Below are 27893 nucleotides of genomic sequence, written 5' to 3' on the forward strand. Positions count from 1 at the left end.
AAAATAGTTGCTACCCATAAAACTGACAAATATTCTCAAAGCATCTGAAGTGTTTTAAGGTCTTTTTTTCTTCCTTTTCTTTGTGGGTTGAATTTATTATATATCCTTTTGAAAAGAGCTCAAGGGTTAGTTAGAAGAAATGTTGAGTTTATTGATATGAAATCAAAAATGATACTTAATTTGTTATTTTTATGACGAAGAACAAACCATACATTGGAAGTTCGATTGTTCGAAGTATATTTGCTATATAAATTCTTCTTGCTATTTTGGGAATGATTACAAAGTCACTTGAAAAATTATAAGAGACAAATTTATATTTATTTAGCCAGTTTCCGAGTCTGAGTCGAACTCGAAAACTGGCTAAATATGTATAAAATGCAAGTGGTTGAGGTATCGTGAAATTCGATATAATCTTTCAAAACTTTCTTGCCATCACAATAAACATCATGGGGCTTCAGATATCAAGGAGAAGAGTTGCAAATTATTGCTGGTGTCGACAGCATTTAGTGCTTAATGTTTTGTAAGCAGGGAAACGTATGTGATATTTCTGAAAATTTTGCACACTTATGTGTTTAAATTAGCTTTTAATTTTACCATGTTCTTGCAGTTTGCAAATTTTGGTTTATACTATTAGTTTTGGAAAGTTTAATTTGTTTTTCGGTGTTAGGTTAGGAGAAAATATGTAGTTTTCCTGAAAAGTTTTAAGCAAAAGTAGTAAACTTGGTTGTAAAGAAACTGTCAGGCATAAACATAGGTATTATTTCTTTGCGCTGAATTTTAAAAATAATTGTTTAATGTAAAATATTAAGTTTGATTTTTTTTTTAATTTTCCAACGTTACAACTTTATTCTAATTGCGAATACAGTATTAAAGCTTGTTAACTGCGTGATTTCAAACCCTTAATTGCGTAAGACAAATCCTTGTAGAATAAATTTTATTTCAAGTGAAATTATATAAGACTTTTGACAGTATAACTATCAAAGTGCAACCCATTTTGCTACTTGGCTGTTTTTAAAAAATTATTAAACTATCAGTTTTATTAGTTTAGATTTGATTTCCCTATATACACGTCTTGTAATTTCATTGGAAGTCGTTAACCACGGTAATAAAATTGTTTCTGAATCATCGTGATAATGAGTTTCTTATCTCATTTGCGGCTCTGAAAAGCTTTGTTTCCGATGCCTGTAATTTAAGCAATAACCTTTGAAAACTGCCCAGTGTATATCTAGATCTGTGACGAATTGCTTCGGTAATTCTAGTTCGTTCAGATTTCATGTGTAGCTGCAGCCTCAGCATTTTCTGGAGATTCCGCATAGGCTGCCATAGCCATAAAAAAAAAGTTTTTACATAAAAATCAGATTTTGTTATTTGATGTCCTTTTTATCGTAAAACCAGAGCTAACAGGGATGTTGCGTGAAACCATCTACCATAAAGCCACTAAAGTCAAAAGTAACCCGTTAGTCTGATCGTCATGCGTCAGAATTTGCAGTGAGTATGAGCACTGTTGTTACTGAAATGCGGTGTGCACTGCGCACTCTGAAATGCATTAAGCGAGATAAAGGTAGAGAAGCGTATTGCTACGATTATTATAGTAGAACTGCTCTGAGAATCTGAAATGGTTGTCAATAAATAGGTGCCTGTTAGCTGTGGTTTTACGATAATAAGGACATCCAATAACAAAATCTGATTTTTGCACAAGTACACAAGGTTTGTATTCATGCTCTCAAACCTCTATCAGATTTACCCACAGATTTCTTTTCTTGATCATTTTGCTGCACAATAAAATGTATTTGTCGGCTGTTTGTAGTTTGAGAAGTTATCTTCCTGCGAAAAATAGCTACGTTTCTATTATAGGAGGCTCGCAATGAAATAAACTTGTAAGACTATCAGAGGACTAATATGTGAAATGGATACTGCTGTAATAGCATCATCAAAGTTTGCCTAAACTGAGAATCACTAGGAGTAGCGTATTCTGAAAAGTGACGGGGTGCTGCAAAAAGGTAGAATATTGAAAAATAACCTTATCGACCTAAGAATAAAAATACAAAAGCAAAAGTCCCTTTTGAGCATAAGCTACAGGACATTAAAGTTAAAAATAAAAGTCATCTTACATAGTATTTACATAAAATGTAAAACATTTCTTGAATATGTTTTGTTCTTTTGTAAATATATATATTTATTTATTTATAAATTGGTTTTTCTTTTCTTATCATGTGAACATTTTTATATAATACTATGATATGCTAAGAAGGACTATTTTAACCCCACAAAATAGTGTCTAAATTTTTGATCGCATTCGATTTCAAAGATTTCTTATAACATTCCGAAATATTTCCAATGTTCTTTTTATAGTATTATATTAACTCAAACCAGTATGCGTCATTTACAGTTTCTATAAGCCAATCTTCTATTGTTTGCTTGCTATTGGCAAAACTTTGTTGGATAATCTCATCAGCTACCACATTTTTGCTATTTTATAAGTATTGCTTCCTGCGTTTTCGTACTGTCAAGCATCTTATCACCTCGTAAGCTATTTTCCATCATGATCCCGTACCCTTATTTAGAGCTGCCCGTCACTGAAGAAAATACCTTAATTATTAGTGCTGTGTTATATTTGTAAATTTTGAAATTCATTTGACTTTTCTACTATAAAGGTAAATTTTGAATTAGTATATCAAAATACAAGTGTGCGCGTAGAAATCATTGTTTTGTTATATCAGCGCAGCACTAGAGAAAAATACTTTCAATAAATTAAAAAGAAAACAAACAAACAAAAAAAAATAATAAATAAATAAAAATAAATAAATAAATAAATAAATAAATAAATAAATAAAATAAAATCTGAAATGTTTCAGATTTTAAATTACGTCCAGTGCAACAAGATCCAGTGCAACAGCAATATCGCAAAATAGTTTTAAAACGAACATATCTTTAGAATTTCCGATACAGAGACTCACGCGCTGGAGATAAAAATGTTTTTTCTGCACAACGTTGCCATTGCTCGCTTTAAAATCCTTGAGTTTGTTAATCAAAAATTCGTCAAAGTTTTAAAAAATAGGAAATCGATCATAAAACAAATTTCAAATTTGGTCTTCCACATGCTCATATTCGTTGGAGGATTACGTTATTCAAAATTCGATGACTCTATGTACTGTTATTTTATGACAATGTAAGAAATATACATACATTTACGCAGATTTTCATTATTTAATTTCTTCAAATATAATGCAGGACTCTAACATTTTATGGCAACAGTTTGAAAAGTGAACCGACATTTATGAGTCCGACGCAAAATGCCAAAACGAAACTAATAGTTCTTCGGGATTCAAATCCCTTTGGACTAAAAAAAGAAGACGAAACCCAAACTATTGAGAAAAACTTTCTTTTTTATCCAGGAGCGTAATATATTGTGTTAGAAGCATGTTTCATTTATTACGATTCTACAAATGTTCATAATTATGAGCTAGATATGTTGCAAATAAAACATATTTTAAATAATATCTATTAGATATCTTATTTTAAAATGAAAATATATTTTAATTATTAAGAAGTGCGTTTTCAATTGCTCATTTTGTTTTGATAAAATTTGAAATATAAATTAAAGACATTACGTCATGTCACATTGCGACTTTCTAGAAATTGGCTGTTCATTAGGCCTATTTAAAATAAATTTATTATCTTTCATCTCGTGCATTTAAAGTAAATGTTAAATGGCATAGTATCATAGCTTAACATAAGATTCAAAATTTTGAAAAGCCTTTTTCTAAGGATGTTTCTATTTTTCTGTAAATGCTGTGTGCCCCCCTTGAAAATTTTGTGTACATCATCCGTTATTACTTCTAGGGTTCATAAATTGATAAAAATCATTTCAAATTGTCATTAAACTTCTATTTCAGGTTCACCGTTTCAACCAAAACGTGAAAGAGATGCATCCGAATATTTTCTCAGAAAATCCATCACCTCCTCCTTTAGATTCTGTATGATATTGGATCTTCAGGAATTAAAGGGTGTCTCGAGGGAAAGCTGTATATTTATTTTGGATAGTCCCTCAGCTGCGGCTCGCTTGACACAATGGCGAGTAAGTTTTATTCTTTTTATGTTTATTATGTGGCTTTAATTGTATTGAAATGTTATGGAAAATTACATCTGTTAATTCTTTACTAATCCGTATTTATTAAAACGTACGGTTGATTCATATCTTAATCCACATTTTAATATCTGGATTTAATAAATTAAATCTGATATCATAATTCCAATTTTAAGCACAAGTCAACCTGACCACTCGGTGTTTAATAAACCATTTTATTTCTTTTTAAGTTTAAAAATGCATTCGGTTTTCGATAGAAAATTTAATTTAAATTATATTCAGCAGTTTGTGAAATTAGTGTTTAAGAAACAATTTAGTAGCTTGTTTTGCAGTGAGGGAAACAATTCTTTAACTTCTTAAAATTAAAGAAAAAAGATGAGTAATTAATGCAGAAATTTTTAAAATGTATATCAAAACTTTTTTTTTTTACTGAATACCTAAATCTTGCGACTAAAGTTAACAAAAATTTCTAAATTTTTTATAGTCTGTTTTATAATCAAAATAATACCGATTTTCCTTCTCAAATTCAGGGTATAATTAACAGTGAACCCTCTCTAAGACGACCATCCAAGGTTCAGTATGATTTTGGTCTTCAGTGGAAGGGGCCGTCTTAGGCAGGTAATATATAATACCAATATTTGTTTCGAAAACATGCAGTTCATGCATTTAAAGTTTATGCATTCTTATATGCTGAGCACTTTTAAAAGTGATCCTGTTGGGAGGTGGTAGCCACGAGAGGGTTCACTTTATTATTTACTTTCAAGCGTAAATGCTGTAAGGAATTTAATATATCCACACATATGAGTCTATACTGCAATGATTTGCAAATCAGTTCGGCACACCGAAAACGCATCCCATCTAGGACTTATTAAAAAAAATTCCTGATTGGGATTTGTTTTGAAACTGAAGTAAAATCATGAGATAAAGCATCTGGAAAGCGATGTTTACATATTTAAATAAAAGATTAAGAGAATTTAGTCACGATGGGAAATACTTTTCCTTTAGGCTGAAGGCACTGAACGGGTATATAAGAACATATTGCTAACATAACATGTCTGTAAGCGTGAGTATAAAACTATAATTAAATAAAATTTTGATGTAAATGCCCGCTTGTCATCAGATTTTAAAATTTTCCTTTAGCGTCACCATATAATTTCACAACCATTAATTAAACATAGTTGCTCCGATGTTATAAAGTTGTGATACTTGCTGAAAATGTTCACTGCATAGTGACAAAAATTTGAGATTCCAAATATGCCATCTCTTGCGACAAAAAATTCTACCTTTTATGTATATATTTAATACTTTTTTTTACTGATTATTGTCATTTGGTATTTGATACTGATGCTGAACTTAATCGATATATTTGTATTATTTAGTTCAGTGGTCTCAAAGCGGCACCTGAAGCAATTTTATGGGGCCCGCAAAGGCATTTCAATTATGTATTTGTTGCAAATACTTTCTAGCAAAGATTTCAAACTATTTTCGCATTTATATTATTTTTATTTCAGTTAAAAGCGAACACGAATAGTGTACCAGAAACATAATACATGATATAAATCTTATTCATAGATTAGAAGATACAGATTTTATTAATTTTATTCGTACTTATCCAAAAAAAAAATAAATCATCTGAGTTACGAAATTTTTTACCAGAAATAATAGCTTTGTTGGGGAATACATTTGTATGTGAACAGATTTTTTTCACAAGTGTACCAGAAACATAATACATGATATAAATCTTATTCATAGATTAGAAGATACAGATTTTATTAATGTTATTCGTACTTATCCAAAAAAAATAAATCATCTGAGTTACGAAATTTTTTACCAGAAATAATAGCTTTGTTGGGGAATACATTTGTATGTGAACAGATTTTTTTCACAAGTGTACCAGAAACATAATACATGATATAAATCTTATTCATAGATTAGAAGATACAGATTTTATTAATGTTATTCGTACTTATCCAAAAAAAATAAATCATCTGAGTTACGAAATTTTTTACCAGAAATAATAGCTTTGTTGGGGAATACATTTGTATGTGAACAGATTTTTTTCACAAGTGTACCAGAAACATAATACATGATATAAATCTTATTCATAGATTAGAAGATACAGATTTTATTAATGTTATTCGTACTTATCCAAAAAAAATAAATCATCTGAGTTACGAAATTTTTTACCAGAAATAATAGCTTTGTTGGGGAATACATTTGTATGTGAACAGATTTTTTTCACAGTTGAAAATTAAAAGGAAAGCTACCCAATTAACCGATGAGCATCTATAATCAATCCTTCATGAAGTTAATTCTTAGTAATTTCTCTCTAAGGCACTTTGTCAGAATCAAAATGCCATCAAGTGTCAAACTAAAAGAAATGAAGGAGTTTATAATTATTTACATGCAAACATGTCTATTTTTATTTATGCGTCGAAAAAAAATTATTAAATAAGGTAAAGGGTCTAAACTGTTGTTATTTATCCTTAAGCCCAATCTGATAAATTTTTTCTGAAAACTTAGGAAGTTTTTTTAATTTGTTTAATTTTAGTTATGTTACTTTAAGTTGTTTAATGACTAATTGAATTTATTAGAACTATTTAAAAGTCATGTTACTCTAAGAACTTAACTATCGGTATGTTTGAATATATGTTTATGTCAGTATGTATGTTTGAATTACAAAGTGTAAGCAACAAAAATGTCTTATCGGTACCAAACATTAGATTTCAGATAAAAAATAAATTGAATTTTTCTTATAAGGTATCATTATTATTGTTTATCTATGTTTTGATAAATATTTAGTGAGAGAAATTTTAAAAAATATTCAAAATATTTTTTTTATTTTGTTAATAAAATTTTTCATTTCTTAAAAAAAAAATGTTTTTTTCGTCCGTCAACTGTTTTTAGATCGAGCGTGTTTTCCGCATACATTTTGAGTTTAAGATCGCTGATTCATTTCTTTCATATTCCGGTTTTTGTCATGTGGTACCTTTAAGTAAAAATATACGAAACTTAAATTTAGGCAGGTCTCGCAAGTGAAAAGAGAATTCATTTCAGAATGTATCATGGAAGTAAATAAACGAAAGGTCCACTTTCATACGATTAAAATTTTTATATATCGTAAGCAAAAGCTGCTAAAGAGAGTTACAGATATTAAGTCTTTGAATACAAAATTTTTTGAAGATATCTTTCACGATAGAGTATATTCCTTTAGAAATATTCGTAACAAATTACTATTTACAGAAATGTAAAATTCAAAATTTTGTATTAAAAAATTCATTTTTAAATTCCGCTAAATTCGACACGTTTTCGTAAACTGAAAGTGCTTAGCATTTAACTTCGAAAGAATATTTTTTTTTTTTTTTTTTTTTTTTTTTTTTTTTTTGTACCAGTTTTGAATGTTAAAGACAGCTCCCTTTGCCGCTAGCTTTGAAATATCTTTAGAACAACGAGAAGCCATTTGCGAAATGGAAATTTTTCTGTATAGTGCCCATATAAAAATTTAACTTTCGTATGCTTTTTCAAAACCTTTTAGCACAAGAATTATAGACCTCCTTTATTTAACTTAGTTCCAAAATTAAAATTAAGAACTTTTCTTAAAGCTCCTCAATGTATTCAAGATAGCTTCTCAAAGTATGAGTATGAGAACATCAAATATGTCATATATGTCAAATAAAGTGCATTTTTTGAGGATGTTTCAGAAGAAACAGAGTTTTTCATATGCACGGTCGAACTTCGTTATCGGGCTAAATAGTTAGTAAATCCCCGAATCTTAGAAACAGAAGATCAGTGCTTTATTATTTACGGACGCTTCTTGTTACAGAGTTGCCACGCTACCTGGAAAACCGGGAGAACCGGAAAAAGTCAGGGAATTCGAAAATTGACCAAAAAATTCAGGGAAAAGTCAGGGAATTTAAGTATTTTTGTCAAAATCTGGAAAAGTCAGGGAAGTTCATACAATGATCCCGCCAAAAAAACCGATTTTTGCGCCGATGTAGGAAGAGATAACTTTTTTGGCGAATTGTGTATCACGTGAGTGTCATTCGGGCAGCTGGTTAGAATAATCTCCATGTATGGTACAATGGGATTTGGCGATATGATGATGCGCAGTAAACCTGTCATTTTGGTCTTGGCGACAATTCTCAAAATCGTGCCGAAGCCTTACCTTATACTAGAATTTTACCGCAAAATCTTTTTAAACTTTTTTTTTCTTTTTAATAAATACCTTGCCATTTTGCAGTAAAATAAAAAATAGTAATATGTCATCTAGGCTAACCATGTAATATAACTATATTCGCTAAAATATCGTTGATTATTCTAATTCAATTTTTAAGTAATTATCTTTATTTTTATGTTATTCGTATAATTTAATGATGCTTCTTCCCTCTAAATTTATTTATTATTAGTAAATAATATTTTCAAATTTCAGGAAATTTTCTCTGGCATAATCTTGAAATTAATTCCAGCAGTATGATGACATACCATCACGAAATTTAATGCACATATTTTTTCCTTATGTATGCTGCGAAATAAATATAAAATACCTCAATTTATTAAAATAGATTTCTTTCTTTCGTTTAGCTGCAGAATGTGTGCAAAAAAAGCCTTATTTTATTCCAGATTGGGAAGATTCTAATCTCAATCTTCAATGGAGAAAACAACAATTATTATAATTATATTTGTGTTTTCAAGTGTTAAGGTGCTTTTTAAGAACATAACCTCACACAAATTAAATTTACCTAAAATCTAACCTAACTATTTAGCATTGCGTTGTGATTTATAAGGACCGGATTAGCCTCGTGTTGAACTGGTGATGATCATGAGTAATAATTAAATAAAACATACATTTGTTATCCAATGTATATATCTTAAATTTTATTAAGTTTCTTAAGTGGAAAAGTAAACAAAATTATCAAACAAAGTATACCAAGAATAATTAAGAATAAATGTCCTCTGGGATTTATTGAATAATTAAGTGAATTTGCTACACAATACAAGTAATACCATAATTAATTTACCTCTTAGCGCAGCCAACGTACATTACGCGGATAGACTGGAATTTTCTTGAAACACACCTGGAAAACCTAGAAAAGTCAGGGAATTTCATTCTCCTGTTTAAGTGGCAAACCTGTTGTTAGCAAATAAATTATCGCCGCAAATGTCCATTAACGAGAAATTCGACTAGATATTGAAGGGGGGGAATCAAGAAATAGTTATTTAAATGTTGCCGTACTGTATGGAAATTAAATACTGGTTGAAGTTTTGTTTGAAGATTACTGTCTTTCCACAGATGATTATGAATTTATAATTATGAAACAAATGTACTTACAGATGCTTTCATGAATACTACTTATTTAAATGTTAAATGTTATTGTAGTCAATCCATTTGTTTGCAATAGCTCAGTAGATGAAAAACAAATGAGAAATCGTCAAAAATCAATTAATTGTATCAGAAATTCCGTAAAATTTATTTTGCCATAATTCATTTGAAAGTTAAACATCAATAAGTTAAACTAAGAAAGTTAACATCAAACTCTATTCAATTTGAAAACGATTTTGTAGGATATTATATTATCATTGGAAATACATGTTCCGAAAAATTTCAATCATTGGAAAGGGTAATGTCAATTTCAAAATTTAACGCAAATTTTATTTTGCTAGCTTTTCTCTTTTCGAGGCCAATGTTGTATAAAAAATAAATTTTGTATTCTTTTACGAAAAGGAGTCATGAATTACAATTACCATAATCTGAAAAGTACCTTATTTGATCTATCTTAAAATGGAACTACTAGGGTAGGTAATCGTTCAAGAAATATTCAGTCTTGCAGGCATTTTTAAACGCCCTGAATATTTTTGATAGTGGATTATCTACTGTTCTCTAGTATTTTCAACGGGCAGCTACGTCAAGCTTGTGCATGTCTCGAGCTCCACTTACATTTCGAAAATAGAAAGGGAAGAAGCATCTACGGATCCAAAGGTTTCGTTAGATATACTAAAAATTTAATTAAAATATTTTATAACTCATATGAAATAAAGAGTATTCAAATAGTTTCAGATGTTAAGATCAGAAATGTCCAGTCTTTTGGCTTCTCTGAGTCACACGAGATATTTTGGTCCATAAAAACCATTTCTAATACCACTTACAGTGCGTGAACTTCAAAATAGTAAATCGCAGAATTTGCATAGATTTCACTGAAAATTTTTGGATTTACTCAGGCTTGACCGCTGTAATAACAGCAACATAGAATTATTTTAACATTTTATTTGACATTTCATATGTAATATTTCATTATAAGTGTTATTTATAGTTATTAAAATAATAAGAAATCGTAAAATTGGCGTGATTAATTTGAATTAGTAATTAATTTGGCTTTGAATTTGAGAAACTAATGTTTCGATGTCTGGTTCGATTGAAGTGATTGCAATTCTCAGGAAGATCTGACGGCGTTCAGCCGATTTTCTGATTTTACACGAAATGTGCTTTACTCAATGCCTCATCGCGATGGTATATCCGTATTTCTTTTGCGCTTCGCTTTCTCTCGTAGGGCGGCATGCGCCTGCGGGTTGCTGGTTAGACACCGTTGGTTTAGATCATTCGATTGTTTTGAGATTAATAATTACTTTTGCCACTGAAAATTTACATAATAAAGCAGATAAAAAGTATCTTTAAAATTTGTATTTATTACTAATAACATCTTGAGCCATAAAAATAAATTATGAAGCATAAATCAATGGAGATCTTATCTTCGATTTTTTAATCCATTTAGAAAAATTAAAATATAAAAATTGCGTTTAATTTAATGTCTGTTTGAGATTCTCTCTCCTTAGAGATTCTTTGTCTATTATATTAAAAAAATGCTACATTTAATGCAAATTCAACTACCGAATAGTTTTAATATTTTGTATCTCTTTGATTATCTTGGGTTTTTTATGCCTAATTCTTCAAGCTACTGTATTAATAATGTCTGTGACATATAATGTCTGTGACATAATATTCAAATTCTCTTATTTACAAATGAGAAGGGATGGACATTTACATTTTAATAACATTTGGAACAATGCAGTTTAAATTACGGAATGCATTTCTCATAATTTGCTTTATTTCAAATATGCCGCCATGATACGTTATAGTGGTTATCATTGGGCTAGAGGATCAAATTCCGAAGGAATGGATGTTTGAAAATGTATAGTATCTGTGTAGCAGTGGAGCTCTTAAAATGCTGATGAGTCAAAAGTCCTCTCTCGGGGTTTTATGGTAGGAGAAGAGGGTGACAGACCGTTAGATCTGTCCCCAAGCGCGTCCTCCATTAAACTGAGGAGATTCTCTCTCCTTAGAGATTCTTTGTCTATTATATTAAAAAAAATGCTACATTTAATGCAAATTCAACTACCGAATAGTTTTAATATTTTGTATCTCTTTGATTATCTTGGGTTTTTTATGCCGTGTTATTTAACTTGGTTTCTCTGTCTCCGTGTTTGGGTCAAATCTTGAAATAGACTTTTGACTTTTTTTCTACCAACCCGATTTTCTTAAAATTTTTGTATGCAGTTATTTTCGATGGCAATACAATAATATTTACGGGAGTTATTTCAGAATTCGATTTTTCTTTTATTTAAGGTTTAATTTTTCTCATAAATCCTTACTGGCAGATTAAAAAAAATTTTTTTTTATCTATCTGCAGTTGCTAGCAGTCTACAAATTAGTCAGGTTTTCAAAAACGGAAAGATGAGCCTTATAAATACATGAGGACCCATGACTCCTTTGAGAAAGAGGGTTTGCGTTAACCGGTGACCCATTTATGAGCTTTTTAGCTTTTAAAATCTAGGGTTTCCTCATTACGGATGTAGAGTTTTCCTTATTGAGTACCTTCGTGCTCCATTAAGTTTTAACGCTGAAGATTTAAATTCTTATGAAAATAGAATTTTTATTCTTTCAGCGTAATAATATTTTAGGATTTAAAATTCGTAAAAATAATTAATGGATTACTAGAATATCTATAAAATGTTAAGTAATTAAGAGCGCATCGCTTTAAAGCATCAGGTGTGTTTTTATTTGTTTAACGCCTTAATTCAACATTCAAGAGATGCAACTGAAATATTTAAATTACGATTAAGTATATCCGAGTTGTCTGTTTTAAGAGGAAGTAGCCGACTTAAATTCTGAAAGAAAACATTTATTAGTTAGTGGAAATATAAAATTTATCTCATCGTCTCAAGTGGAAAGTACAGTGGTACCTCGATATATGTCCGCTTTGAAATACGTCCAACTGGGCATACGTCCCGCTTGAACGTGTTTGAACACGATTTGTTTGGAACACGATTTGTTTGGAGCTCGAAAAATCGCGACTGCGTTCAATACACTTGTTTATTTCTTTCGAGATAATACTAGGAGTGCCATGAGCGTCAGTAGGCCTGTTGCTAATATTCAATAAACAACCTGCGCTATAACTTTTTCAGGTGATTTTATGTGCTTTTTTTTGCATAAATTGTTCTTAAATTCATTAGCAGTGAGTTTTAGGAAAGTTAATAAGAAACAACGAAGAAAGTGATTAAAATCACCATGGAAGTGAAAAAAGAAATTGTTGAAAAGTATGAAGATTACATGAGTATGTAGGCCTTGGCCATTGAATATCGTATGCTGATTACGATGATGTCTAGAATTGTGAAAAATTAAAACGCTTTTCTGTCCTCAATGTAATCGGATCTAATGAACCCGTGAGTAAGATTATGTTAAAATAATTCGAGGAAATAAGTTTAAATGAAGTGCAATAAAAAATATAATTTAATAGACCGTAAAAGAAAGCCATGTGGTGCCTACGTCAACTTTTTTTTAGTAATGCATATAACTAATCTAAATTAAAATACTAATAGATACTCATAGAATGCTAATAATTTTTATGAGCATTTGTAGCTTTGTTATGGTCATGACTAAAGATAATGAATAAAATATCACAGTATTGAGGAATTATTTTTATCCACTGGAGTATGTAATTGAGTTGTAAATAAACTGGAATATATAATAATTGTTGAATCAGCCCCTAAATATAAACTGCAAAGTCTTGAAATCAAAATTAATTAAATAAGCCATAATTTTCGATTTCTAATTTGCTTGTATAAAAATGAAAAGATTAATATAAACAAACGTTTTTCTTCCGTCTAGAGATATATTCTTGTCTTATTTGATGATTTAATTTGCACAATCAAAATTTTCTTCTAATTAAACTGCATAAAATGTCTCAATAAGTTGTTAATAATATTTTTATGTGAATAATGAGTTATTCTCCTTCTCTGTTTTTCCAAAGTGCTATCAAATTCACTATAATTTTGGTTTAATTATGGACGTCGTCACTGGTATTATTTCAGTTAACCATGTTACATTAAAAGTTACTTTCTCCTGTTTAAATTTTGATACAGTCACCAGAGGACGCAGTGCATCCTTATAATGAACACACTCACACCGTAGTTCTCTAAATGTGTCTTCTCACATTCTACTGAGAGTTCAGTTTGTTTTTTTTTGGCATTTGCATTGGAAAATGCCTCTCAGTAAAGCACAAAAATATATAAAGCTTTAAAATATACAAATAACATATAACAATATAACGTATATTTTAACGGTACAGGGTCAGTTGTTTTATTAAATTTTGTAAAGCTTTTTATCTTTGTAATTTTTTTTTTTTTAATTTGTAAAAATTTTTAATTGTAAACTCTTCATTCGTATGCTAGGCTATTAACAGAAATCTTCAGATTTCATGTTTAAAAGTTATTAGTCCAAATAGGTGGAAGTCCAGAAAGTGTATTAATCTCGAAACGCCATTTTGCTTTGAATCACTATAAACGGTTGTATCACTTTTGAAATTGTTGCCACCAAATATTATCACCTTGTATTACATTTAAAAAAATTAAATAATGAAAAATACATACGAATGTATGCATGTTTCTCGCATTGTGAAAAAAACAACGATCCTAGAGCCATCAAATTTTGAATAACGTAATCCTCCACCCGAATATGGGCACCTGGAAGCCTGATTCTGGAATTTGGAATTTGTTTTATTACCTTCTTCCTTTTTTTTTGAAAAACCTTTAACAAATTTTTTGTTTAGGAAACTCAACGATTTCATAGCGAGCAGTAGCAACAGACTGTACGGAATAAAATATTTTTATCTTCAGCGCGCGAGACTGTCTATAAGAAATTCTAAATATGTGTTGTTTTTAAGTATTTTTAGCCCTTATGCTCTCGAAACATGTATGTATGTGTAAATGAAAAAATCTGATGTGTACACCACATGACTTGTACGGAATATTAAATTATACGCATTTTTTCTTGCATTTCATTTAAACTTATTGGATTGAATTAAATCTACTTCGCCGACAGCGCATAATCCACAATAGAATAAATGCATTCTTTAAAATTCACTCTAGTATTTGTTTACCATAGCGACACTCTGGCGCTAGATTCACTTAACAGTATTATTTCTTAACAGTATTATACACTTAACAGTATTATTTTTATTAGTATCACTTAACAGTATTAGTATTTCGTTCATATTATAACTCATAATGCACAAAATTTATATTCTGTAGCAATCTTGCTTTGAGCAAGAAGAAAGGAGGTGAGGACTTTGGCGAACGCCGTTTCCTCCAGTCCGTGAGGAAAATTTACATCATTTAAAGAATAGAATTATCTAATCTTTGCCACATGTTCTATTCAAATACTATAATAAAGCTAGAATGATGTATAAAAATAATTAAGCAAACAAAACAAAAAAGAAACAGTTTTTCACAGACGATTGAGTATTTCTCATTCAATTAATTCAGTTCTCACTTCGCGAGAAGGCAAAAATACATAAAAACTCAAAATATCTATATTAAAAATTACGAAGCAAATCTTAAACACTTATTTCCTGGAAGAAATTCCAGAAAGGATTAAGCATGATTTAATTGGCAATAATAAATGAAGGCGTTATCTTTGTTGTTGCGAAGCTAAGTTTCTCTAGATTGGCAACAAATCCATTAGTCTGCTGTTTCAAATGTAAACAATCAATAGCCGCCATCAAAAAAAAAAAAAAAAAAAAAAAAGGCTTAGCGGCACTTAAACAACTTTAAAATTGTTGATAATTCTAAAAATATTGCATACAGATTTATGAAAGGCGTAAAAACCTTAACCGGAAGATAAAAACAACATAATTCAATTATTTTTAAGGCAAAAAATGTACAATTTATAAACATATAAGAGTAAAGAAACTGAGATCACTGAGCCGGGTAACAGAGTGGATATATATATAAATATATTTATATACTTTTTGTGCGGCCGATCGCAACCAAAATTATACGCGGTCCACATCTACATGTTATAGCAGTCCTATGTACAAAATTTCAACGTTCTAAGGCTACTCGTTTTTGAGTTATGCGAGATGCGTACGTACGTACTCACGTACGCACATACGTTCGTACAGACGCCACGAAAATCTTATGATTTATTACAATAATAATTTTAAGTATATTTTTAACTGTTAAAAATTAGATTGTAATCTAAAATTTTGAGATTACAATATTTTTCTTCTAATTTTTCTCTTTAAAAAAAGGTTGAAAGAATGCGACTTCAATTTTCTCTTTTTGAAAACTCAGTCCCTTATTAGCAAACCGAAAACATTCTAGTCTTTTTTTTTTTAATTTTATTTATGTTTTCATCACGTGCTTATATGTGCTCTAGCGCTTTAAGTAACTGCTCGTAGAAAATTGCAGTTACATATTTTCTTTGAAATTGGGTATCAGTGTCCAAAAATTAATTCTTAATTATTTATTTTGTATGATTTTGCTTTTCGTACAAATTAATTTACAATTAACAGGAAGGTATTGATCATAACATTCCGAACCTAAAATATTTCGGTATCGTGACATTAAAAATAATAGTTTTAAATAAAACTTTTTTTAAATAATAGCTTAAGTTTTTCTGTTAAAATTTTGGGGGAAAATGTTATTATGTGGTAAAGCTGCCTACTGTATCTTAGTAATTCTGGTGCAAAACTTGCATCTTATAATACTTATATTTAAAAACAAAAGGAAAAAAAATGGGTGAGTCTGTTTCTGAGAATTTTGAGAGTAACTAAACGGTATTTTGCGGATAGGATAAAAAATGCTTACCTAAAAAATAAGGAATATAAAATGTTAATTTCGCTTTCAATTTTGATTTATTCCTTTAAAAATATTTTTTATGACTAAACTTTCGCATGCAATTTTATTCACGCGAAAGTTTTTAGTAAGTTATGAATTCATTCACGCAAATGAAGTTTTAGTAAGCTGTCATTCATTTTTCATATATCTGTGTTCTTTAAAAAACAGAATATTTTCAAAATCGAAAATGTAGTAAATCAAGAATATAATTATAGTAAAAAAATTTAGTTTAATTTTCCTCCTAATTTTAATCTGTTATAATAAACATGATGATGAAAAAACTTTTCTCTTTGAACTGTGTTATTTTCTTACAAATACCTTTGAAAAAATAAGGCTGTTGCAATAGAAATCAAGACAAAAATTTCACTGCGTGTTTAATATTTCGTATTATCACATAAAATAATGTTTTTTTTTAATTTTATCTCAGTTTGGCAAAAAAATAATTTTAAATATTTTGTTCCAATGAAAACAAAGAAATATGCGTAGACACTTATTTATTCTTTTCGTATACAATAATTTTATTCATGTTGTTGGTCGTTTCACTAGTTTATTCAGAATCAATCATTCAGTTTCAGATTTTTTTAATTTTTAGAAGCAATAACAGTTCTTATTCTATTCAGTTAATTTTTAAACATGCAACATTTTAATTACTATAAAACTTTGAAATTGGATTATTCTTTCTGAATCACTCTGTATTTTTTTAGACATACATTAGATGCATTATAGCGTAGACAGATTTCTTTTAATATTATTATTATACCATGTTGCGTTCCGAAATCAAAAAAATAAAAAAAATAAAAAAAAACTTTTAAGTAAATAGTCTTTTTTTTAACAACATAAAAATAATAAGTCTACACCAATAATTAATAATATTTCTGTAGAAATAATAAATATACTTTCAATTTTCACAGTTTCAAATCTGCTTCGATTATACTTCAGGAGGGTGAAAAAGTATTTTAAAAATTATTGTCTTGTTTCGTTTCGTTAATTAATTAATACGCATCTAAAATGTTTATCCGTATCTTTTAAAACGAGGAAATTGAAAGAATACTTAAATTCTTAGAATGTAAAGGAATCGCATAGTTACAAATAAAGGAGTCATTAAATGTCAGCGTAACCAATAATTTTCTAGATATTCAGAAGAAGAAATAAAGGAGTGATTAGATCAAAAGAATGGTAACTCAGCTCCAATCAGATGCTGAATTTAACTCAAACTGATTAGCATACATCTGTTTCTTTCCTTTCACTTAATGTGGTTGGAAAGTTAATTTTAATTGAGTCGTAATTCGTTTTTCTTCGGTAAATTAAAATAAACATTGCAGCTTTTTATGTTAAATATTTCCTATATTTCTGCTGTTTTGTCTACTGATCCGTAATATGTACACGAAATGAGTTTTAAACAGGAGAAAGTAACTAAGAAAGGGAGACTTGACAACATCAGCCTGCAGTGGTGATTCTTCTTTGTTACTGTTTGCCTTCGCCGCTGTAACGACGAAATGATGAGTGTATTTATTTGGAATTAAATTAGTAGTCGTCAAGTACCAGAGTTAGGTTGTTAGGCCTTAAATTTAAACTTTAAGTCGTAAATACTTTGAACTATTATTGTTTGTTGATTCCTCCAAGAAGAGAATTTAATTTTTTTTTAAAAGTCCAAAGGAGCTTTGCCCCTGAAGGACTATTGTTTTCGTTTTGCGATTTTGCGTTGAATCACTATAAATGTCCGTTTCACTTTTCAAACTGTTGCCACCAAATGTTCGAGTCCTGCATTATATTTGAAGAAATTAAACAGTGAAAAATATGCATACATGTATGTATATTTCTCGCATTATGATAAAACAACAATACACAGAGCCATCGAATTTTGAATGACGTAATCCTCCTACGAATATGTGCATGTGAAAGACCAAATTTGAAATTTGGAATTTGTTTTATTATCGATTTCCTATTTTATAAAACTTACACGAATTTTTGAGTAATAAACTCAACGGTTTAAAAGCCAGAAATGGCAACACTCTACTGGAAAAAAAGACTTTTTTATGTCCAGCGAACGGAGTGCAAAGAACATGATATTTAATAAGTAAAGGTAACACACAAAACGTTAAAAAAACGCCCCTTTGGACGTAATTCAAAATCTAAACCATTTTTTTTTTTTTTTTTTTATGCTGTGAGCTTTTTTGAAGTTCGATTAAATCTTTAGTTTTTTTTTTAATTGCTTACTGGTACTGAAAGATGCATCGACAACATGATTCATCCGATAGTCTAGAAGTTTAGATTCGTGTTTAGATGGAAACAAGTTAATAAAATAATATTAATTTTAATTCGTCTTTGATTCAAAAACATAGCCGCATTAAAGTACACATGTGAACATAGGTATTATTGGGGAGGATAAAAGAACAGAAAGAGAAAATTGTAGTAATTACTTATATTAAACATTATTAGTGAAAACATTCGTCTAACTTGACATTAGTTAACGAATTATTGAATTATTTTGAGATAAACTCAGGGAATTTATAAATCTGAATTTCTTTCAAAGTGCTGTTAACTCTCAATTAATACTGAATAGTTAAAATACGATTTCTGTCCAATATATGATTAATACAATTTTTTAGTAATTAATTTCATTTTTAACAAGAAGTTATAATTTGTCAAAGAAATAATGTAAAAAAACTTTATTATTTTAAATTAAGCTATGGTTTTTCTCAAGGTTCAGGATTTTCTTAAAAATGCTAATGTCAATATTATTAAGCTTAATACCCTAGAAAGTTTTTATTAGTTTTACATTACTTAATGGATTCCCAGTTTTTAAAATCGAAAACATAAAAATTTCTTAAACGAAGATTATTAAACATTGATTGATATTTTAATAACTTTAATATTAGATTAAATTGTCCTCTTTGAAGGAAATTAACTAATTTTTCGTCTTTAAACGTTAATGAATCTCATTAGCATCCACTGAAACAAGGAAATGTTTATTTCTTTATACTGTTGCTTAAAAATTATAATAAAAGAACAGAAAACTGCTATCCAGAAAATTCTTTTCTTTTTTTCTAAATTGAAAGTAAAATATCAAAGTGCAAATCTGTTGAACTTTAGCTTAAAGTTTTATCTTTGTGTATTAACGGTTAAGCACAACTTCTCTGGCAAGAACTCCTTAGATATTGAGATCTATATTAATTTTTGAAAGAAAAATTAATTTAAAAAATTCCTGCAAATTTCTTTGTTTTAAAAAAGGAGAAGCAATCAAGGTGGTTTTACCGAATGAAGGTTGCGTTGCGATTATTTGGTCAGATTTGTAAAGTCTGTCAACAGCAAAAAGTCTCTCCTTTAAATGGTGTGGTAGACATTTTATGCTTAACTGGTGAAATCTGGTCTAACGAGCCTATAAATTCGTAATCAGTTATTCAGAGAAAGGATGAGTAATTTCATTTTAAGTTAAAATGTGCTCAGCACTTTTATTGAAAAAGATGATGGTACAGAAACACACATGATATTCTCTAGGAGAAAAAAAAAGATTGTAAAACCATGTTGTTTGGACCCTAAGCGAATTAGGATGGGTAAACAGTGAGCACATGGAGAAATACAGAGTACAAATATTTATTGCTTTGCACACAGAAACTTAAATTTATTCATGTTATGTACCGTCATATTTTTATGCTATGCAAACAATACATTCTGATATACTTCTATCCAGTTATGACCGCTGTTGCATTTTCGTATGTGATGCATACTTCAGGATAAAAATGTAAAATCTCCTTAAGCCATCTGGCATGTAAATTCTAAATGTGTATTAAAACTCTTCTGAGTATTTTTCAAGTACTGCTTGCTATCCAGCAGTCTTGTGTTACAGTCTTGTAAGGAAAACCTTTGAAAATTCAATTTGTTTTGCAGATATAAAACAGTAAAAAATTTCTTCTTTCTGACAACTGCAAAACCCCGCCAAGAATCTGGATCGAACTGAGGAATCGAGGACTGGAGAATCTGAAAGACTGAGAGTTAATATCGAAATGTCACCGAACGCTAAGCCGGAAGAACCGGAAGCCGCAGTTGATAGGTTACATGAACTTCGGGAAGGTGCTGAAGCCAGAGGTGATTCTGGGAGTCCTACTGACCAGCCACCCCCATGGCTGGATAAGGAACGTTTCTACAGAGCGAGGGACTTATTTAAGGAGCATTTCTTCAGGTAAGCCCTACGAAAGCTATTTCATTGTAATTTTCGTAATGCATTAACACAGTTTTTAATGAATAGAAAATTATTGGAAATTCACTTCAAAAAAAGTTCTATGTAATTTGAATCGAAGCAGGACTATAGCAGTGAACAAAGAAAGACAATAAAGGAAATTTAATGGAGGTAGGTAAACGAATCGCACCCAGCTGTTAAATGTATTATTCCAAGAATGTGTCTGTGGAATAGCTTTGCTTCTTCTACATGTAATTCTATGAAACTGAACTTACACATAATCTCTTACAGATTTAAGGGGACTCATACACCTTAAACCCCTCATGATCTTCGAATATGTGACTGTTGCAAGAATTGGGATATTTTATTTATTTTAAAAGCAATTACTTCCAACCTTTTACAGCTGATTACATAATATAGCTGCTTTGGAAACTAGTAACCAGAAAGTTTGTGTTGCCACAAATATTTTTGTAATTTAATCCTCTTTGTGACAAAATATTTCGCCATGTTTCCACCTTGCGCGCATGATATTTTAAAAATGGCTAATGGTACATACTTGAAATTGGATGAAATTCTTTATATGGGCACTATTTTCTAACTGAACCAACAATCTGATGAATATTTTAATATTGAAAAATTTTATGGAAGAAAACATTAAAATTTTTTTAATAAAATACATTTTATAAACTCAACTCAAAATAAAATAAAAATTTAACATGAAATTTTTAGAATTTTAGGTTCACAGTAGTTTCCAAATGTTATAAAAGCTATATATTAAATATGGAATTAAATTATGAAACAGAATGTTTTAAACTGTGCTCGCAAGTTGGAAACATGACGAAAAATGATGTCACAAAGAGGATTAAATTACAAAATTATTTATGGCAACACAAACTTTCTGATTACTATTTTAGAAAGCAGCTATGTTATGTAGTCAGCTGTAGAAAGTTGGTAGCAATTGCTTTTAAAATAAATAAGTTGTCCCAATTCTTGCAACAGTCACCTATTCGAACATCTTGTGGGTTTTAAGGTGTATGAGTCCCCTTAAGAAATACTGGTAAGGAAAAATTCTTAGAAGTGACTCTCATAACCTGGGAAAGCTTTCCGTGATAGCTAGGACTAATTAGATTACATAACCAGTTTTGTGTGGATAGGATATGCCTGCCTAGTAAAAATGAGTTCATAGGAGTTCAGTTTACTTCAAGGATAACTTTATTTTTCAGTTTGGTTGCGAGCATATATTAAACGCTGCAGGAATACTCTACAAATTAAAAAAAATCTTTAAAAGAGGAAAATTTTTAGAACATGCAGAACCTGCAAAAAAATGCATGTCATCAAAATCTAGGCCTTGCTGATGACGTTATTTAGACTCAGTATGCTCTGGAATAATACTTCTTATTACTTTAAAAAGTAAACTTCCTTTTATTATTAGTTAATTCAAATTAAATCAGAAAGTTTAATTTTGAGCGGGATTAAAAGAAATTTACATGAATTTATTTAATCATTTAAATTTTAAATCAGATTAAGTATCTCAAGAAATTCCCTTACGTTTTTATGTGTCATTATTCTTTCCATACATTAAAATACCTGCTGTAAAGTATTGATAGAATATGAAATCAAAATCAGTAAATTTGGCCCGCTTTGTTTGAATTGCTTTTAAACTTTTAAACCACAGCAGTTAACAAAAAAAAAAAAAAAAAAAAAAAAAGTTTTGGTTACTCTTTGGGGCTAGTATCTAGGTAGAGCATTGTTTGTTTCTAGTAGCTTTATTTATATTTCCTTAATTTCAGAAATAAAAAAAATGTTTGGTGAAGTAATTAATCTCATAATTAGGGAACATAGTATCTAGGTAAACAATTCTACTTCCATATCGCGGTTAAGTCGTGCTGACCATTCCGTTCTTTTGATTTCTCTTTTCTGGTATCAATGCAACTTCATATCCTCATTTCAAACCATCTCATCATATTTAGCCGTTTGCCCTGTGATTCTGCGTTAGTTTCTCAACGGTTGTGTTTGATTATTTCAAATCCATAGATATTATTGTATTTCATTCGAATCGAAGCTAAGAAAAATCAGAAAGTTCATATGCTAATATTTGATGAAGTAATCAACTGTAAGTAGAAAATTATCAGGCGAGTCTTGGAGGGCGCGATACAATACTTCCCTAAAGTAATTACGGTTTTGAATTTAATTTTAGATTGCTTTTTTGTATAATAAACCACTATGCGTTTCAAGGAAGATTTAAACGGTTGTTTAAACCGTGAGTTGTTTGGCGGAGTGGAATTTAGCAGGAATGATGGCACCGAAGGATTTAGCTTCTAATTGCACATCTTTATTCAATTCAAATGGCAAATCATTATTCTTTTAGATTCTCCAAGATTACATATGCGATAATAAATTAAACTAAATAGGATTAACTTTAAATTTACTGCGTCTTACTATTCAGACAAAAAAAGACAGACGGAAGAGCGACAGCAAAGGTCTGTTAGCGGCAGGAGGAGAAAAGCTGTCTGACGTAAAATGGCGCGAACTATTGTTAAAAATGATATTTACAAGAATTTTTATTTTAAAAATTATTTATATCAAATTCTATGATTTTTCCCACTATTGTATTTCCTTTATTTCGCTAATTCTGTAATGCTTTCTTCTAAAAAGGCTTTTCTATTAATAGAAGCCTTTTTCTCTTTAAAGGGAAGGGGGGGGGGCATATGTAAGATAAAAAATATGTGAATCAAAATTATAATTTAAACTAATGGTAACTCTTTAATTCTCTCTCTCAGTTCTAAAAATCGTAATAACTTCTCTCAACAGCGTCATTTCTACATCTTTCTTTTTTGCATGGCCTGAGCCGCGCTGATGAATAATTGGAAACTGAAGCTTTTTAACTCAAACCAAAACTTTTCTCTTCATGTGCTTCCACCTTCCATGACTACGCACTTCTGCTCTTTCCTCGGTGCTGCTTCGACGCTGTTTCATTCTGCTGTGTACCTATTGCAACAATACCAAAAATGTAAATATTCTTGGATAGGCACAACTAGAGTGTTAAGTGAACTGTGGCCAGAAACGTCAACTAGAAAATAAAAATGGAATTAAAACCCCCTCGACTGCCAATTTTTTTAGATATTACCAACTCAAACATATTAGCATATTACGCAATCAGAATTCTTCCTCTTCAATACTGATCGACGATCGTATGTATTAGGCATCAACAATGCTCCGTCTTTTCCTTGCTTTTATTATGTCATATTTGGAGAACCTTCTGGAACGAATTCTTACCGGTTTAGCCCAGAATGTTCTTGAACACAAGCCGAATGCTATATAAACCCTGCTGGTCAGCAGTCAGTGAGTGTGTGTGTGCCTCGCATAGAGTGCGAGAGTGAGTGTCTCGTCTAACGAGTTGATAGTGTGTGCCTCGTCGAGAGAGCGAGTCAGAGTGCCTCGCATAGAGTGCGAGATAGTATCGAGTTGGTGTTTCGTCTAGCGAGTCAATCCCTGCGGAGTCGATCGAGTTGACAGCCAGGCAGCGAGTGCTGAGTGGGTCGTCGAATTCACCGAAGGAGTCTCTTAGTTTATCGCGGTTAGTGCATCGTCGAGAGAGCGTGTTGAGCTCCGGGAACGACTGAACCAAAGAGTCGGGAGCCATGCTCTATGTGTCGTCGAGTGCATCGCGAGTTGTTGGAGAGTCTCGAGAGTACGTGGAGTTCCGAGAACGACCGAGCAGAGTCGGGAGCTGTACTCTGGTGCTTTGCAGTGAAGCTGCCTCCGTTATAGCCTGATAACCTGAACGCTGTGTTGCTTATTATGTCAGCGTGTTTATAGTAGTTCATCGACGACTGTCAAAACGTGTTTTGGAGTTGTCTTGACAATACTGGCCGATAAAGTGTGTTTCGATACTTCATCATCAAGTGTCGTCATTATTCACTCAAAATTCACACGAACCCCGTACGAACGTGAAGGGAGAAAATAACGCAACAATATTATGTAAAGGAATTAAAAATAAATATAACTCCTATTAAATTGTGCATATTTAGCCAAAAAGTTAAGAATTTCAGATTGAAGTCAAAAGTTAAACCTGATTAACAATGTAATTTATGCACCAACTCCAATAAAGGTTAATAAGGAATTAAAGTTTACAAAATTTTTTATTATGGATAATTAGAATAAGTAAAAGATATCGAAGAAGTGAAATAAATTTGGTAAAGATAATTAATCTCCTGTCTATCAAACAAAAGCGTAATGTAAACGTAGCATAATTTTCAGATAATATTCTATATAATAATTCATAATAATAAATTAATTATAATTGATATAATAAAATTCCGTATAATTTTCAACTTGCCTTGAGGTTCGTTAAGTTAAAATGAACTAACCTCAAGCCTTATTTAAGTTAGAATCGGGGAAATAAGTTTAAATGAAGTCCAGCAAAAAAATGGGTATAATTGTATTTGTATACAATTGTATACTTTTACGTCTTAATATTTGGCAACATTAATGTTTTTCTTGACTGTAAAAGACTGAGTTAATGTATCTGTTATCAGTAGAGACTGTTATTATTTTGTAGAATGTGATAGTGCTTTTTATGATAAAATGTTTTTCATTGAAGCCTTTTTATTTTCTCATACGAAGTAAAGGAAATAATGTAATCGCTCAAAATTTCGGGTATCGTATTTCAGTGAAAATATGCATTTTTCCCGTTCTCAGTGATTATTTTTTTACGTGATGTGTGTACGGACAAAATAAAAGATTGTGTTCTCCAAAACGGAAAGTAAAATGGATTTTCTCGTCTGTAGGTACGTGCGTATGTATTTCGTATAAGTCAAAAATGTTTACCGTGGAACATTGAAATTTTGTATATGCGACTGGATATAACATCTGGTTTGTATATATATCTACTCTTTTCCCTTACCCGGCTTTTATTTTCTCAATTGTTAGTCATAGTCATATACTTCCAGTTACAGAAATATATTAAATGGCTAAAAATATTCATATTTTCGCAATTCCAAATTAAAAAAAAAATATTTTGAACAAAAGACGAAATCTAACTTTAAATGCGTCTTCTGGTTCCTATACTTATATTTGAAGACGTTTTATGCTCATTATGAAAAAATGAAAATACGATAAGTTTGACTTCTGTAAGACAAAAATTAACCGGCATATTTAATTATTTTCAACTTGCCTCGAGGAATCAGTTTATTAATTAAGTCGGAATAATTCGGGGAAATAAGTTTAATTGAAATGTAGAAAAAAATGCTTATAATTTAATAGGCTGTACATGGAAGTTCGTGTGGATTTCTGCATCAGATTTATGTACTTCCTTGTCCGAGATAAAGGAAGTGTTGTAATCACGAAAAATTTCGGGTATCAAATTTCAACGAAAATATCCATCTTGTCCGTTCCCGAAACTATTTGGGAGATTTTTTTTTTTTTTTTTTTTTTTCTTCATGCCATCTATATGGGTGAATGGAATAAAGGATTTTTTTCTAAAACGGGTTGTAAAATGGATTCAAAAGGGAATTTTACGTGACGTCTGTACTTATGTATGTACTTTATATGTATGTATGTACTTTGTATGTATGTACTTATGTATGTATGTATGTACTTTGTATGTATGTATCTCACGTAATTCATGTATCTCACGTAATTCAAACACGATAAGCCGTAGAACGTTAAAATCTTGTATATGGAATTGCTATAACATCAAGTTGTGCACCTCCTGATTTGATTACAATCGGCAGTATCATTACTTTATATATTCAATACGAATATGAATATGAAAATATGTTTAATCTATAATGTATTATAAATTTTAATATGATTGCTATATCCGCTTTAAATAAATTATATACATTATTCCAAAAATAGTAAGGGATCGTCTTTTGATTCGTTATTTTAAAAAGCTTAATTTAAAATTTTTAATTTAATTTTAAACTTTTAATGCGATCCCCCGCTTTCTGTACTTATATTTGGAAAAGTTTTATACAGTTTATGAAAATTAAAATTATAAGAAGTTTGACTCCCATACGACAAAAATTAATTTTATTATATTTAATTTCAAAATTTGCAATTTTTTATGTCATTTTCCACTTGTTTTGACGAATCGGTTAATTAAGTTAGAATGAGTTTAAGAAATGAGTTTAAATGAAATGCGGCCAAAAATGTATGCAATTTAATAGGCAGTGCAAGGAAGTCTGTAGTGGTGGTCCACCTCAGATTTTTTGTTTTCCAAGTGAAGATTTCCACTCCGAGCCTCGATAGCTATATGTTTGCCACTGATGACTTGTGTTTGGGTTTGCGAAAGATTTCTAAAGAATAATTTTCATATATCCATCTCATAGAAATGTTATTTTCTCATATTCTTAACATATGGTAACATCCAAAAAAATACACAAAATACATTTAATGCGAACAGTAAGAAATTCTGGTTGCAAGGTTAGCTGTGTGCTTGACAGTGTGTATGTGTCATTGAAGTGGAGAAAGCATATACAAATATTTTAAGTAAGCATAGGCAAATATCTTGCTTTTTGAAGAAGAGAGACCTGTGTGATATTATTTAAAAATGTATAAATCATTTTTTCAAAATTGACGTTAATCTCAAATTGAATTTTACGTAGTTTTATAGTCGTGAGCAGCGAAAAAACAGACTGATACAGTGTAAAAAGGGTAAAAGAATTAGGGCAAACTAATATACATATTTATGCAAGTGTAGTATAAATAAGAGCCACTTTCCTTAGAAAGTTCTGTACGAAGGCATATCTTTCTCGAAGACCATAACCAAATAACTACACCTACACTGGTGTGCAAAAATTAAGGACGAGACGGTTTTTTCAATATAACTTTGTACAAAAGCTTTCCAAATCAACACATTTAATACCGTAAGATCCCCAATACGTAAGGACATGAGTAATGTAAGCAACACTTACTAAAAGAGAAATCAGAGGGATAAAAAGAAGCTTTATTGAAAAAGTAGCATGGAGCGCAATGCGACTGAAGGCCGAAACATCCCTGTGAGGGGTGTCCAGCTAGAAACATCCGGTCTTTAATAGGGTATATGATCTCCCCTGACTGCTAGGCAGGTTTCACAGCGTCTGCCCATGCTGAGAATGAGGGTGTCAATGAGTTGTTGAGGCATTGCTGCCCATTCGTCTTGCAGCGCCAATCGAAGCTCCGGAATCGTTACTGGTGCTAAGGTACGAGCTGCCAAGCGTCTGCCTAGAAAATCCCATACATGCTCGATGGGATTGAGATCCGGAGATCGTGCCGGCCAATCCATACGTTCAATATCCTCACTCTCTAAGAGCTGTTCGGCAGCTACTGTGCGATGACATGGTGCATTGTCGTCCATGAAAAGAAACTGCGGACCCATAGCGCCTCTAAAAAGATGCACATATGGAAGAAGAATCTCGTTACAATAACGGGTCCCGTTGACTGAACCTGCGTCGAAGATGTGAAGGTCTGTAC

General features: G+C 30.6%; 1 protein-coding gene across 6 annotated transcripts in view; it reads left to right on the plus strand.

The window, feature by feature from the left end:
- Nucleotides 1-27893, plus strand: part of LOC118189291 (uncharacterized) — a 243698-nt gene that overhangs the window by 192997 nt on the left and 22808 nt on the right. For 4 of the 6 annotated variants that reach the window (XM_085816014.1, XM_085816016.1, XM_035359869.2 and 1 more), the window contains 2 exons: nt 3897-4078; nt 20147-20438. In XM_085816014.1, the coding sequence (XP_085672140.1) occupies nt 20263-20438 (176 nt within the window). In that variant the 5' untranslated portion in view covers nt 3897-4078; nt 20147-20262. Of the gene's footprint in view, nt 1-3896; nt 4079-4617; nt 4706-20146; nt 20439-27893 lie in introns of all 6 variants that reach the window. The other 2 variants (XM_035359871.2, XM_035359872.2) reach the window with 2 other exon arrangements.

This window comes from Stegodyphus dumicola, chromosome 4, assembly GCF_044657685.1.
Source record: "Stegodyphus dumicola isolate Sdum_Otavi_A_Nest chromosome 4, ASM4465768v1".
NCBI classification, from domain to species: Eukaryota; Metazoa; Arthropoda; class Arachnida; order Araneae; family Eresidae; genus Stegodyphus; species Stegodyphus dumicola.